This window comes from Ceraceosorus guamensis (genome assembly GCF_003144195.1).
Source record: "Ceraceosorus guamensis strain MCA 4658 unplaced genomic scaffold IE81scaffold_13, whole genome shotgun sequence".
In the NCBI taxonomy this organism is placed as follows: domain Eukaryota; kingdom Fungi; phylum Basidiomycota; class Exobasidiomycetes; order Ceraceosorales; family Ceraceosoraceae; genus Ceraceosorus; species Ceraceosorus guamensis.
The window spans coordinates 322,829-335,310 of record NW_020290008.1 but is presented as its reverse complement, the minus strand read 5'-3'; the positions used below and the strand labels follow the sequence as shown (position 1 = coordinate 335,310).

General features: G+C 54.9%; 5 protein-coding genes across 5 annotated transcripts; 2 read left to right on the top strand and 3 right to left on the bottom strand.

Moving 5' to 3' along the window:
- Positions 1-16: 16 nt before the first annotated feature.
- Positions 17-1,866, bottom strand: IE81DRAFT_287657 (WD40 repeat-like protein; the record flags this gene model as incomplete). Its single annotated transcript, XM_025511719.1, has 2 exons — positions 17-1,492; positions 1,579-1,866. The coding sequence occupies 2 exons, from the start codon at positions 1,864-1,866 to the stop codon at positions 17-19; spliced, it is 1,764 nt and encodes a 587-aa protein (XP_025371394.1).
- Positions 1,867-2,462: 596 nt separating this feature from the next.
- On the top strand, positions 2,463-3,988 carry IE81DRAFT_311123 (hypothetical protein). The gene is made up of 2 exons (XM_025512433.1): positions 2,463-2,760; positions 2,837-3,988. The coding sequence occupies exons 1-2, from the start codon at positions 2,562-2,564 to the stop codon at positions 3,745-3,747; spliced, it is 1,110 nt and encodes a 369-aa protein (XP_025371393.1). The 5' UTR covers positions 2,463-2,561; the 3' UTR covers positions 3,748-3,988.
- IE81DRAFT_321634 (hypothetical protein) lies at positions 3,889-5,770 on the bottom strand. Its single transcript, XM_025513408.1, has 6 exons — positions 5,603-5,770; positions 5,333-5,524; positions 4,996-5,098; positions 4,755-4,919; positions 4,403-4,668; positions 3,889-4,306 (listed from the first exon to the last, which is right to left on the bottom strand). The coding sequence occupies exons 1-6, from the start codon at positions 5,603-5,605 to the stop codon at positions 4,205-4,207; spliced, it is 831 nt and encodes a 276-aa protein (XP_025371392.1). The 5' UTR covers positions 5,606-5,770; the 3' UTR covers positions 3,889-4,204.
- Positions 5,771-7,853: 2,083 nt separating this feature from the next.
- Positions 7,854-10,200, top strand: IE81DRAFT_287476 (tRNA isopentenyltransferase; the record flags this gene model as incomplete). Its single annotated transcript, XM_025511713.1, has 7 exons — positions 7,854-8,447; positions 8,512-8,931; positions 9,010-9,111; positions 9,178-9,292; positions 9,362-9,619; positions 9,685-9,738; positions 9,809-10,200. The coding sequence occupies 7 exons, from the start codon at positions 7,854-7,856 to the stop codon at positions 10,198-10,200; spliced, it is 1,935 nt and encodes a 644-aa protein (XP_025371391.1).
- Positions 10,201-10,310: 110 nt separating this feature from the next.
- Positions 10,311-12,368, bottom strand: IE81DRAFT_340271 (hypothetical protein). The gene is made up of 3 exons (XM_025515607.1): positions 11,104-12,368; positions 10,724-10,984; positions 10,311-10,643 (listed from the first exon to the last, which is right to left on the bottom strand). Exons 1-3 carry the CDS (start codon positions 12,109-12,111, stop codon positions 10,434-10,436), a joined length of 1,479 nt encoding a protein of 492 aa, XP_025371390.1. The 5' UTR covers positions 12,112-12,368; the 3' UTR covers positions 10,311-10,433.
- Between the last annotated feature and the right edge of the window lie 114 nt (positions 12,369-12,482).

The window sequence follows — 12,482 nt, the reverse complement described above, 5'->3', positions numbered from 1 at the left end:
GCAGTTCACAAAGACGCTACTCGTTTCCTTGACGCTCTTGATCCTGTCCATTGCTTCCATCATCATCATCATCCTGAGCGTAGATAGCCTTGGGTTGAGTCTTGCTCCAAGCTCCAGTCCACTGTTTGTCCTTCCCTTCCTCCTTATCCGCATACTTGAGCAAAGCCTCTCTCGGATCCTCCGTCCTGGTATTGCCGGTCCAGATACTCTGCACGACATGTTGCGTCGCAGCAGCGCCGATCCTACCTCCTTTACCAGGCCCAGCCATGGGCCTTTCCGGCATTTTGCTCGCCTGAGAATCTTGCCTCATCTTCTCCAACCTTCTCTTCTTCGCTGCTTGGCTCGTTCCTTGTCCTCGCGATACTGCATCTCCCGCCAGAGGCGTGATGATGGGCATCTCGGCGTAGCTGTCCACCACCCTCTGCGTCTTCGCGCGCTTGCCGACGCACAACAATGCGCCGCGGCTCGAAATTTGAGGGTCGTAGAAGACCGAAACGCCGCCGGAAGACGTGGAGGCCAGAAGCTGATTGATCTTAGACGCCCAGTGAAGCCGGACAACAGAGTTGCCTTTCCCCACAGAGATCCGTTGGATTGGAGAAAGATCGTCTCGAGACATAACCTCGATAGCGCCGTCCTTGACCACTCGAGGGGCTTCGCCTGCTTCATTGGCTCTCATTAATTCTTCGGAGCCTTGCGCTCTCACTACAGACGTGCCAGTCAGGATGGTCCTTTCGTCTAAGCTGAAAATGACGCTGGTTTGACCGTAATCGTTTGGCAAGTTATCTCTAGTCGCCAGTGGGCGTCTGAACGATCGCAAGTCCCATAGCTTCACAGTGTCGTCCCCACCTCTGGTGGCCAAGGTGTGATTGTCCCTCGAAAAAACCACGCTTGAGGTCTCATTATTCCTTTCATGCGCATTTTCAATGCTCTTGTCAGGTCGAGCTGCACTTGTGTTGGAGCCCCATACGTGCAAAGCTCCATCGAAACACCCTGCCGCAATGGTCCTGCTGTCGTGGCTAAAAGTCATGGAAGTGACCTTCGTCCTGGTGCCGCGCTCTTTGCTTCGGACCACGATGACCTTCTGTTGCTTAGTTGGATCCTCCACAGACCATAATCTCAACGAGCTATCTGCGCTGGCAGTGGCAAACGTGCCAGGATGGTGAGGCTGCCAAGCGCAAGAAGTGACTTCAGCAACGTGGCCCTTGGTATTCTTCATGTCCCGAATGTAGATATCTCCCTTGTTGAAGGTTGACAGCAAGTTGCCATCTCGGTCGAAGAGCTTCGGCTGGGGTGTTCCGCTTGCCACCAGTAATTGATCACCGCTGGCTGACCACGCCAAATCGTGTACCCAGTACGTCCCTGCCGGTTCCCAGCTCTTAAACGGGCGGAATGCTGACGTCATGCCGCCGAAATCCCAAAGTTTGACGTCGTAATCGAAGCCGCCAGTAGCTACTCTGGCACCTGCATGATCCACAGCAAGAGCTGAGACTGTCTACTGAAGCCACAAGCATCCTCTTGGTCAGTAAATCGAATGCATCGTTTAAGCAAGATCTCTGAATGCGGTCAGGGGGAACGCACCTTTGAGTGGTCTCTCAGATCGACGGAGTCGGAAATCGGCATCTGTCCACTTCCGCCCTGTCCATCACCAGGTTCGGGTCCCAGGTCGACGCTACCATCCTCGTCACTATCATCATCCTGATCATCTCCCGCTTCCTGCCGCCGTCGATCTAATTCTCTATTCGCCGCCCTCTCCTCCACAGTCAGCCCATCGTCATCGTCATCATCGTCGTCATCGTCGTCAGAGGTAGCAGGTCTCTTGGCTGGTCCAATGGGCCTGCGACGCTCGCTATTAGCGTCTTCACGCATGCCTGCTGCAGTGGGAGTGTCGTACTTGAGTCCCAATGAAGGAACCACGGAGGCGGAGGCGGAGTCCTGGTCCTTTGAGCCCACGTTCGACGAGAGACTACCTCCTTTGGCTTTGCTGGCGCGCCCAAAGGACGTGGGCATCATTGCCCTCAGCGCTTCTTCATCCATGACGCCCCAAGCTTACTGGGTATCAATAAGCGTTTGGCGTGTCTTCAAATGAGCCGAGAGCCCACTCTTACTAAGTGTGGGGTACTGGCTGTGTGCGGCCACCTCCACCTCGAGATGATTGGGCTACGACGAGGAAGTGCAGTGTCCCGCTGCCGACTGCAGAGCAAGTGAAAGGGACTCGTTCCCAACCGTGCGCCTAACAGATAGCGTCGAGAAAGGGGTGAGGATGTTGCTGAGGATGCAAAGTTGGGTGGAAGGAGCAGTCAAGATGCGACTGTGAGTGAAGGGATGTAGCTCGATCGCGCGTCGACCAGCTTCGAGGTGCTTTGCTGCGCAGGGCACGGCTTTTCTCGGCCGGCGGTCCGCGCGCCGGTACCAAAAAAACAGTCCACCCGCAAGATCAGCTTTCTGTTTCTCACGATGGGAACATCAGCCAAGGCAACCCTCCCTCCATCCAATGCGCGTCTATCCGGTATGACGACTGACCTCACAGGTGCACGTGTCCATAAGGTCCTCAAAAGCTCGTCATGTCGCACTTGGCTCTGCCAATAGGCGTGTTCGGCGTCGGCGTGGCTCTGGGTGCAGCAGGAGCTTCCGCAATTCAACGGAATGAAACACAGCGAAAGGAAAAGGCGATGGTCTCTGCGATTGCGGCGAGTGAAGCAGCTTCGAAATCGCCCGACACAGCGCTTCAGCTTGCTAGGCGAAGTTGGTGGGGTGCCAGTGGTGAGTAGGAAAAGCTGCAGAGGCAAAGAGACGAGCGGGCACAAGTTGATCGTTCTTTGTGCGCGATTATGAGCAGCACCCACTTCAGATTTGCTAGTCCACGCTGCTTACGTCTCGGCTTACGATCGGCGACTGCGCCATCCCAGCTGGACAGCAGAGCACTTGACCGCAACGTCCATTCAACGCCCTCCCGTCGTACCAGGAACACCACCAGCCGGCTCTCCCGATCGGTCGCGCTCGGTGTTCAAGGAAGACCCTCGCATTCCTCTTCCGTTCCGTGCTCGCATGGCAGATTACTTCAGATCAGGATACGACAGGGGTCACATGGTCCCAGCAGCCGATGCTAAGTCGTCTCAGACAGCATTGGACGAGACTTTCTACTTGACCAATATAGCTCCCCAAGTCGGCGAAGGATTCAATCGCGATTATTGGGCTCATTTTGAAGACTTTACAAGGAGATTGACTGGCAGGTTCGCTGACGTGTACGTCTTCACGGTGCCGCTGTACCTACCACGCAGGGATATTGATGGAAAGTATCGGGTAACCTACGAAGTGATTGGAGAACCTTCAAACGTTGCTGTGCCCACCCACTTTGCCAAAGTGATACTGGCGAGTGGTTTGCCTGTCCCGACACGGACGCAGAGCGCTCCAGCAGCCTTGCCAGCTCCCTCAAATCCAAGCCCGTCGGTGCCATCACCTACCAATCTCACAGCATCTATCGTGTCAGGAAGGGGCCCAACGCTGCTCGGAGCTTTCGTTCTTCCCAACGCCATCATTCCAAACGAAGTTCCACTCCGCAACTTCATCGTGCCAGTCGAGAGCGTCGAAAAAGCTTCAGGGGTCAATTTCTTCCCGGATCACATCAAACAGGTCTCCAAGGCCCTGTGCGACGGGACGGACTGCAGCATCATCGTGCGAGAATTCAAGGACAGAAGCTCAAGCAGGCCGTCAACCCCTTCACCGCTTCCCGCAGGTCGCCAGAGGTAGCTTTTAGAGCAATGTAATGGCGTCGTTGCAATGCTTGCCCAAACTGCGCCATGTGGAAGTGCGCACAATGGCGGATCTAAGGGTGTCAAGATGGTTAGAAAGGGGAGTCGCGTCGTCAGATTGGGAACAGACATGTCACAGGCGGGAACGAAAGATTTCATTTTTTGAAAGGAAAAGAAGCTCGAAAGCGCCGAGACAGCGATGCCTGACTTTGTGTTCGACCCTTGCTTTGAAAATGGTGGCATAGTGATACAGGTTCGGCTCGCAAGGAGACTTCCGCTTGCTCTGCAGGAGTCCAAGTGAGAGCGTGGAGGCAATCGAGCGAGGTGTACTCTTTCCTCTAGGCACATCGCCCGAGCCAGGCTTGTTGTGACTCTGATGACTCGAGGGTCTAGACTCGATCGAGTGCATGTATGCGCTCTGACGAAATCCACGGCTTGTATGGTGACTGAAGTGTTCACTGTGCGGTCGCACCACCAGCTGCCGCGGGACGTGTCCCTCCAGCTGCTGGTGCTGCCTGGTTCTGCAAGTTCAGAACAGTCGAGGCGTAGCGCGAGATCTGTTGTGAGAACCAAGAAGGGCACCTTGATTAGCAGATTGCCTTTCCAGATCATCTCAGGCGCCTAGTGCCATGCAAGGCTTCACAGACACTCACCAAGTCAGTTCCCATCAAGTAAGCTCTGCGGACAAGCTCCGGGCAGCTTGGATTTGCTGTGGCCTTATCAAGCTCGCTGGACACGTGCTGGAAAGCATCCCGGGTGAAAGAGCTCATGTAAAAACGCAGCCTGCAGAAGTGCGCGTAGAAGAGCGGAGCCAGCAGACTGTTGCGAAGCAAGATGGCCCCAAAGGTGACACGAGCGAAGACGAGAACTTCAGAGTAGGCTACGAAGCGCATGGCGGGGTCGTAATTCTGCTTGACCCCTGTTCGATATCACCATGAATTTGCGCGCGGCGTCAGCACTGCCCTGTATCGGCCAAAGACGTTTTCAAGATCGAAAGGCACTTACAGCCCTGTATCATCTTGCTGACTTTTGTGGGGAAGCCAATTGGTTCAGATGCGCCTTCTGCTCTTGAAGCAGCCGGAGATGTGGGAAACACCATTGGAATCACAGTCGTCCGCGTGAAGGTAAGGACGTGAAAGAGAGAGAAGGTTGTGTAGGGGACCAGGGTGACTGGACGGGAGAGACACTCAAATCATGAGCAGCGCTGAAGGGAATAAGCAGTAGCAAGAGGCGCCGCTGTACTCACTGAAGATCGGTTGAGTGAACCACCAGTACAGCGCGAGAAAGAGGTACTGCACATTCTCGTCCATGAGTGCGCGTTGGATGTATGCTTTGTTGGCTTGCGGTACCTGACGTGTGACAGCCCAAAACAAGGGACAGGTCAGCAGAAGGCTCGCGTTTGGACAGTGCGTGGCCGAAAGACTGCCTGCGGCAGGTCCAAGCTTCAGTTCAACCCAGTCTACACCTCTGAGCCTGTATGAGCCGCTCAGCTAGCGGCTCGACTTGCGGGCATCCGGGCGAAACGAGCGGCCGAAGCTCGAGCAGCATTTCTCTGCCTCTCCTAGCCTAGCATATTCACTCACCCCGAAGCTCTTATATACTACCACTCCATAGCTGACAATAGCGCCTAGGTAGGCAATCCTGTACCACGCGCTCAGTCCGCCTCCACTAGTCGCAAAGGTGATGGTTCCGAGCAGATATCTCAGGCCCGCCAACAGGGTGAAGAAGTGCCCCGCAGCCCACACCAAGTGGGGCGTTGATGCTACTGGTCGAGGCTACCAGAGCAAGAAGAAGTAAGCGTACTGCTGAGCTGAGATACTCCATCAGCTAGCTGGACGATGTGCGACTCTCACCATTACGTCGACTTGCCGATAAGGCTCCCTATTGTGGTCGTGGTGAGAATCGGAAAAGGTCGGCTGTGTCCTTGTAGCCGCAGTGGGGGTCGTCAAAGCTTTCAGGCCTCGGAACACGCACACGAAGATGAGGTGGTCTGGGCCCAGTCGATTGCTGCGGTGGTGGTCAGGAGCAAAAGCAGAAGGGGCACGCGAGCCGGAGCGAGGGCAAACTCGAGCGCAAGGTCGATCGATCGCGGATGCGCGTCTTGCGGTGACGTTTCCCTTCGTCGTGCGTCATGCGCGCGCGGGCCGCTGCGCAGTCTTACAACTTTTGATTCGAACTCGCTGTCAAAATGAAATCGAGACTACAATATCCCCGCCCTTCGTTGCTAGCCGTCAATCGTGCCAAGACTGTCACGTGACCCGACAATTTTGAATTTGGGACTACTCTTGACTCGTGACTGTAGCTTGATGATTCACGATTCGTGATTACTGAGGATTCTTGATGGTTTTGGTCATGCTGCTGCTAGTCACATGCATTGGTGAGTACCTATAGCTGCGTGGTATTCCTTTCATCGAAAGCTCGAATTGCACACGACGGGCTCTCGCCTCCCATGTCATCAGTCTTGGTGGCGGTCAGTCCAGATCTCGCGGTGTCATCGCTTCGGTAGGTATCCTTCGGGGAGCGACTGTAGTCGGCCATGGTACAAGCCAGTCCACGACGCTTCGACTCTTCTCACACCAGACAAACGAACAGACCTGGCATCAAACCTGAAGACATCGGGCCAGCCTTTACGCTGGTCTTTGCAGTCAAAAATGTCGGCTTTCGAATGGCCGAATTCGAAGCTGTGACGGAGCTTCTCAAAATTCCGTACGCGTTCGTCAGGGGCCCAAACGCACTCGTCGACGTAGTCCAACCAGGTCCGGAGCAGCATCTAGCCGCAATAGACGACGAATCTGGTTTCAATGGCGCCAGCACGCGCTGGATAGAGTCAGTGGAGAGCATGAGAGCTCTTCAGTTAGTCCACTTGCCTTCCAACGAGGCAGTGTATGCTATTTCAGCGAGATTGTCTTCGCTCCGAGCTGCTTTCCGCCAGTGGTACTGCGCCCTCGATGCCGGGGTCGCCTTTGAGAGGCTAGCGGATCAATCAATATCGGCCTATTACGCACCACATCGTCAGATTGGCAGCTCGTGGAAGGTCTCACTGAATGCCATCAATCGCCACATCCACCAGAGCGAGATGCAAAGCACTGTGCAGCGGATCGGTCAGGTGATGGACCTGCCAGGTCCAATTTCTCTCAAGGCGCCCGTGCTGGACCTCTGCTGGTTTGAGGAGTACGAGAGTCCCGATGCCGGACCCGTAGGCAGAACTACTTGTGGGCCTCTGAGGGCTATTCACGTGGGAGACAGAGTACCCCTGGCGGAGACCACAGGAAGGGAGCTGATTGAGAAAATGAGTCTTAAGACACGGGGCTACATCGGCAACACTAGCATGGAGACGGAGATGGCGATCATTCAAGCCAACATGGCCCAGGTACGTAGGTGTCACTTGCTGCAAGCTTTTGTAGATGCGCAAGACTGACTATGCGCATGTCGTCTGTACCGTCTCAGGCCGGGCCAAGCAAACTTGTCTACGACCCATTCGTGGGGACTGGATCGCTGCTCTATCCCTGTGCGCAATTCGGTGCTATGATATGCGGCAGCGATATCGACGGGCGGATGATCAGGGGCAAGGAAGGTCCAACGATGCAGGAAGGCGGCGCTTTTGGTGGACGAGGAGCAAACGCGCGAACAGGCATAGATGCCGCTGCTCAGCAGTACGGTCTGGCTCAAAATCTTGTTGGCCTCTGGACCGCAGACATCACAAACAGCCCACTAAGGAAAGGCATCGGGACCGGAATCTTCGATGCGATCGTCACAGACCCGCCGTATGGAGTGCGAGCGGGTGCTAAGAAGCTAGGCAGAAGGGATGTGTCAAGACAAGCAAAGGGACCCATCCTGATGCCTGACGGCAAGGGATACACGCACGAGCAGGCCTCGTACGTGCCGCCATCCATGCCGTATCACCTCGACGAGCTGATAGAGGATTTAATTGAGACATCTTCCAAGCTGCTTACCGAAGGAGGCAGGCTGGTCTTTTGGCTGCCCACCGTATTTTCGGAAGACGGCAAGAATGACCAGTCTGTATCTTTGCCAGCCCATCCGGCATTTCGACTGGTGGCTCACAGCATGCAAGACTTTGGGAGATGGGGCAGAAGACTTGTGACGATGGAACGCCTGCCGACAGCTCAGCGATTGGGCAACGCTGCCGGCTCTTTTGATGGCAGGCATGAATTCCCAGAGCCGCCTAGAGCGCACAAGAAGGCAGGTAAGAGAGAGGAGGCTCTGAACTCTACTGGAGGTCGTGTACGCGCAGACGCAGACGCAAACGAATTCCGTAATCGATACTATCGTTCTCGAGATGTGGCCTCTCAACCGCAGGGCGCATCTCCTTCAAGCAGGGGCAAGCCGAAAGCCGCGCCTGCCAGTACACACAATGGCAACAATTCGAACGAGACTATTGGGTGCGCCGCAAGTGGAAAAATTGTTGCGGTGATCGGCTCAACGGGTACCGGCAAATCTCAGCTTGCAGTAGAATTAGCGCGGGAAGTTGCCTTCCGCGCCGATGTCGAGCAAGGAGGCCGTGCAGCGGGAGCCGAAGTCATCTCTTCAGACAGCATGCAAATATACCGCGGCCTGGACGTCATAACGAATAAGGCCACGTTGGACGAAATGGCAGGAGTCAAGCATCACCTCATGAATTTCCTTGAACCCGGCCAACAATATACGATCGGCGAATTTGTGAAGGAGGCGAATGCAATTGTGAGTGAGCAGACCAGCAATATATATGACAGCTCTCGCTTAGCTTCAAGTATACCCACTGTAGATACAAGATCTGAACAAACGAAATAAGATTGCGATCGTGGCAGGTGGCACGACATACTATGTGCAGCACCTGCTTTTCCCGGGTCGTCTCGTCTCCCTTCAAAGGGAAAGCGACGATTGGCGAGCAGTGGAGGATGAACGACCAATTGCATTATCGCACACTGCCCAAAGTGACCTCGACGAGATCCTTGCAAAGCTGGACGAGGGTCAACGACGAGTGTGGGATGCATTGGCAGCAGTAAAACCTGGTGGTCGCTTGCCACCTTACCCTCGCGTAGCGTTCTGGCAGTTGCTGGATGCCTTGGATCCAGACATGGCGCGAAGATGGCACTGGAACGATCATCGCAAAGTATCGAGGTCTCTACGAGTGTTGATGGAAACGGGCAAGCGACACAGCGAATGGATCCGTGATCAAGAGAAAGTGGACAAGTCTTCTGTAATTACCTCGCTGGCTGCAGCCGAGCCAAGCTCAATTAATCGACCGGAACAATGCCCAGAGCCGAGTGCGGCAGCAAAAAGTCGCAAGCTCATACTTTGGGTATGGAGTGAACCCGGAGGGCTCAAGGAGCGTCTTGCAAAACGCGTAGACAAGATGGTCGAGGTGAGTTGGAATGTCTTGACACTGGCGAGCGCACTATGTGCTGAGCCTCCCGACGCCTTTCGTCAGCGTGGCCTACTTGATGAGATACAGAGCCTGAGACGCATCGCCGCTGTGCAATCGGCACAAGCCGGGGCAACACCAATGGATTTCGACTACACTTGCGGTATATACCAAGCCATCGGTGAGTATAGATGGCACGCACTATATTCGCCTGCTAAACTGAAGCGTCTCTTGGCACACGCGACAACAGGCTACAAAGAATTTGCCGACTATCTATCGCACTGCGAGAGTGGTTCGTCGAAGGACAAAGAAGCCGAACGCCTTTTTGCCCACGCTATCGAGAAGATGCAGATAGGTACTCGACAGTACGCCAAGAGTCAGACGGCCTGGATTCGCAACAAGCTGGCTCCTGAGCTACAGAAAGCTAGGATTGCTCATCAAAAGCTACAGCAAGCAAAGGGAAGCGCTGAGCCGTGCGACGTGGAGCTCTATCTGCTCGACGCTTCGGGTGAGTCCCAGTCATGACTAGTCACATGTGACTTGGAATCCTGATCCCGTCTCGCCGTTGTTCAGACTTGTCTCGATGGAAGGAGAGTGTGCGAGATCCGGCTATAGAGCTGGTCAATGGTGAGTCGTGCTGCTTGCCCTAGCTTGGCTTGCGAGTTGATTCACTGATTCTCGCCGGCGCAATTGACAGCGTTTCTTCGAGACGAGAAGCTGCCGGAACCGAGCAGTCTCAGTAGTGCGGCAGCGACGCAACTGCCACCACTAGAAGTCTCGCCCTCAGGATCTTCGGCCGCCTCGGCTCGTGTCCACAAAAATCCCATGGACCGCAACGAGCTTCGGGAGTGTTCGGTGTGTACCGTTGATTTGTCCGCACCCCGCAAGTTCAGGGTGGAAGAGTGGACGAAACATTTGGGATCTAAACAGCATAGGTCCAATCTGAAGAGGTTGAAGATGGAGGCTGGATTGGGCAATGTGGAAGGTCATCTGATGGACGAGGCTGCTTTGGTCAAGAGGGAAGAGCGACGCTTGCGGAAGGAGCAGGAGAAAGAGGCTGCTGCTGCTGCTGCCGCTGAAAATGCTTGATAAGAAAGGAGTACATGCGGTGCGGATGTGGAGGGAAGACGCACATTCTGAAAGAGACTCCAGAGGGTGTACCAGAAGTCACAAATCAAATCAAGACGCCTAAAATTGGTGCCGGTTAACTGTGTGATTGATTGCATATTGCACGACGCCTTCATTCCATTAACGCATGTACTGTTCAATGTCCGCCCAATCTCTCCAGCACTAGTCTCGCAACGCGCCCAGCATTATCACGTCTACGCTTTCTGCCCGTACACGATCTCGCTCCTGCCGATCCTGGAAGGAACAAAAGGTCTATCGCTCGAGCTCGCCACGTCTTGCACGTCTTCCCACACCGAAGGAGGCAGCTTGGCGGATGGGAAATGCGAGTCCAGCGTGCGAGAAGGCAAATCTGGTTTGCTAGATGGCTGAGCAAGGTATAGTCTTCTGAGCGCATCCTCCGCGGCCTGTGAATGTAGAGCGTCAGGAAAAGCGCTCATGGGGATGCGCCAAATGTCCATCGCCTGTAGCATTGGCCTTCACTCACTCTGAACTCGGCCATCCTGATAGCGCTACCCGTTCCCTCTCCCAGCTTTGTCTCTCCGCTCCAAACACCCACAATGAAGACCGGCGTCTGGCTCAACCTTCCAGTCTCGGCGATCAATCTGGATACCGGAGCTTCCAAGTCGTATTTGCGGCACGTCATGCTCAGCAATCGTTTGGGATCGCGAAACTTGAGAAAGGTCGACATGGGCAGGGAGCGCGTGAGCAACTGAGTCTGGACTAGGTGTCGAAGATGGGGAAGACCCTGCATATGGCGAAGCAACACAGGGAGAAATGACACCACAGGGAGCAATGAGATCAGCAGGCGACTCGAGGATATCGCGTGTGGAGCGCTCTGCTCCATTGAGAGGTTGCGAGACTCACCATCTCTTGGAACACGACGGCCATCAAAGCACGTGTAGCTTGCACAAGCACATCCTGAGTCGAAATGCCCTTTTGCGCATCAATCGCATCCCTGCGACTCCTGCGAGGATTCCTGTCCACCGCTTGCGTTCCCGGTTGCATTTCCTGCAACGTTAATTTCTTCAAGCCAACCCTGTCCCACTTCAACAATTCCGCACTGCTGATGCCCAATTGCCCGCCAAAGTCGGACAAGGTGTTTGGGCCCACATAAGCACCCACTGCTGCCTTGAGCGCCCTCACAGGCAGATGTGGATAGCGCAGATGGAAGATCTCGCTGCTGAGCAGACCGAGCAGATGGTTGCCAAGGATCGACAGTTCAAGATTGTCCTTTTGCGCAGGAGGGAGGAGGTACTGAGCATCTTCCAGCGCCGCGTCTCCTTTCAAAGGTCTCATCAATCCTTTGCCCATGCCCACTCTATTATCAAGCTGCAACTCTTCCTCCTGCGGTGTCTTCTCTCGCAAAATTCTCCTCTGAAGGTCCACAAATGAAGGATGAGTGCACGCTTGAAGAATCAAATTGATGCGTCGTCGTCTCGTTTCGAAGTCCAGCGTAGAAGATAGGAGCTGCAACCGCGCTCCAAGAGCAGCAACAGTGCTCAGAGGAACGGGTCTGAGAGCAGCATAGGTTTCGGGATCTGTTCGTGCAAGGGGAGGTAGTCTTACGGGAGGTGCTGCTCCTGATGTCAATTCCGTATCCGCTCTACCAGCATCGATCAACCTCTGAGCTTCGTCTCTATTGGAAGCTTTGTCCTTCGAGTCTTTATCCTTTTCCTCCTTTTGTTTGTCCTTGTCCTTGTCCTTGCTCTCCGCGCTGCATTTGGCTGTGGTGCTCAACGAACGGAGGGATGAGGAAGCGGTGCAGCTGGGGGATGGACGCGCAAGACGCAGGGTTGAGCTGCCACTTCGCACTTGCCACGTTGGGCTTTGGCCTAAGCAGCAAGAGACTGCTCTGCGAGAAGCAGAGGCCATGGTAGAGATGGCGGTGGTGCCAAGGCAGGCAATGCGACGCTCCACTCGCTTGCACGCGGCTGGCCCGTTGAGTGACGCTGCTCTGATGTGCGGTCGTGCCTCACCCGACCACTCAAACGTCCAAAGAGGTGTGGTGAGACTGCTGAAAGAACCCTGAATGCGCTGGTCGGGTGGCACGAGTGAAGACGAGGAGGATGACGGGCGGTGGCTGCAACCTGCGACACTGCCAAGCAAAGCCGTCCTCTCGTCATTTCGCTCTTTGGTCGGAGCCCGCTCATTCAGCACTTTGTGACTTGCTTTCACCTCATCTCATCTTCGCAAAAAGAGCGCGGCAGTCTTGTGTCACGTGACAGTAATACTTGCGGCTAGCT

What these genes read in the sequence shown, in the direction of transcription:
- IE81DRAFT_340271 (XM_025515607.1), bottom strand. Translation starts at nt 12,111, where the DNA reads ATGGCCTCTGCTTCTCGCAGAGCAGTCTCTTGCTGCTTAGGCCAAAGC. An exon ending in CCGTCGTGTTCCAAGAGATG is followed by an intron (nt 10,985 to 11,103) that starts GTGAGTCTCGCA and finishes CGCCATATGCAG; the next exon opens with GGTCTTCCCCATCTTCGACA. An exon ending in TCAGGATGGCCGAGTTCAGA is followed by an intron (nt 10,644 to 10,723) that starts GTGAGTGAAGGC and finishes CTACATTCACAG; the next exon opens with GCCGCGGAGGATGCGCTCAG.
- IE81DRAFT_311123 (XM_025512433.1), top strand. Translation starts at nt 2,562, where the DNA reads ATGTCGCACTTGGCTCTGCCAATAGGCGTGTTCGGCGTCGGCGTGGCT. An exon ending in AAGTTGGTGGGGTGCCAGTG is followed by an intron (nt 2,761 to 2,836) that starts GTGAGTAGGAAA and finishes GATTATGAGCAG; the next exon opens with CACCCACTTCAGATTTGCTA.
- IE81DRAFT_321634 (XM_025513408.1), bottom strand. An exon ending in TAGTATATAAGAGCTTCGGG is followed by an intron (nt 5,099 to 5,332) that starts GTGAGTGAATAT and finishes GTCACACGTCAG; the next exon opens with GTACCGCAAGCCAACAAAGC. An exon ending in CAGCAAGATGATACAGGGCT is followed by an intron (nt 4,669 to 4,754) that starts GTAAGTGCCTTT and finishes GATATCGAACAG; the next exon opens with GGGTCAAGCAGAATTACGAC.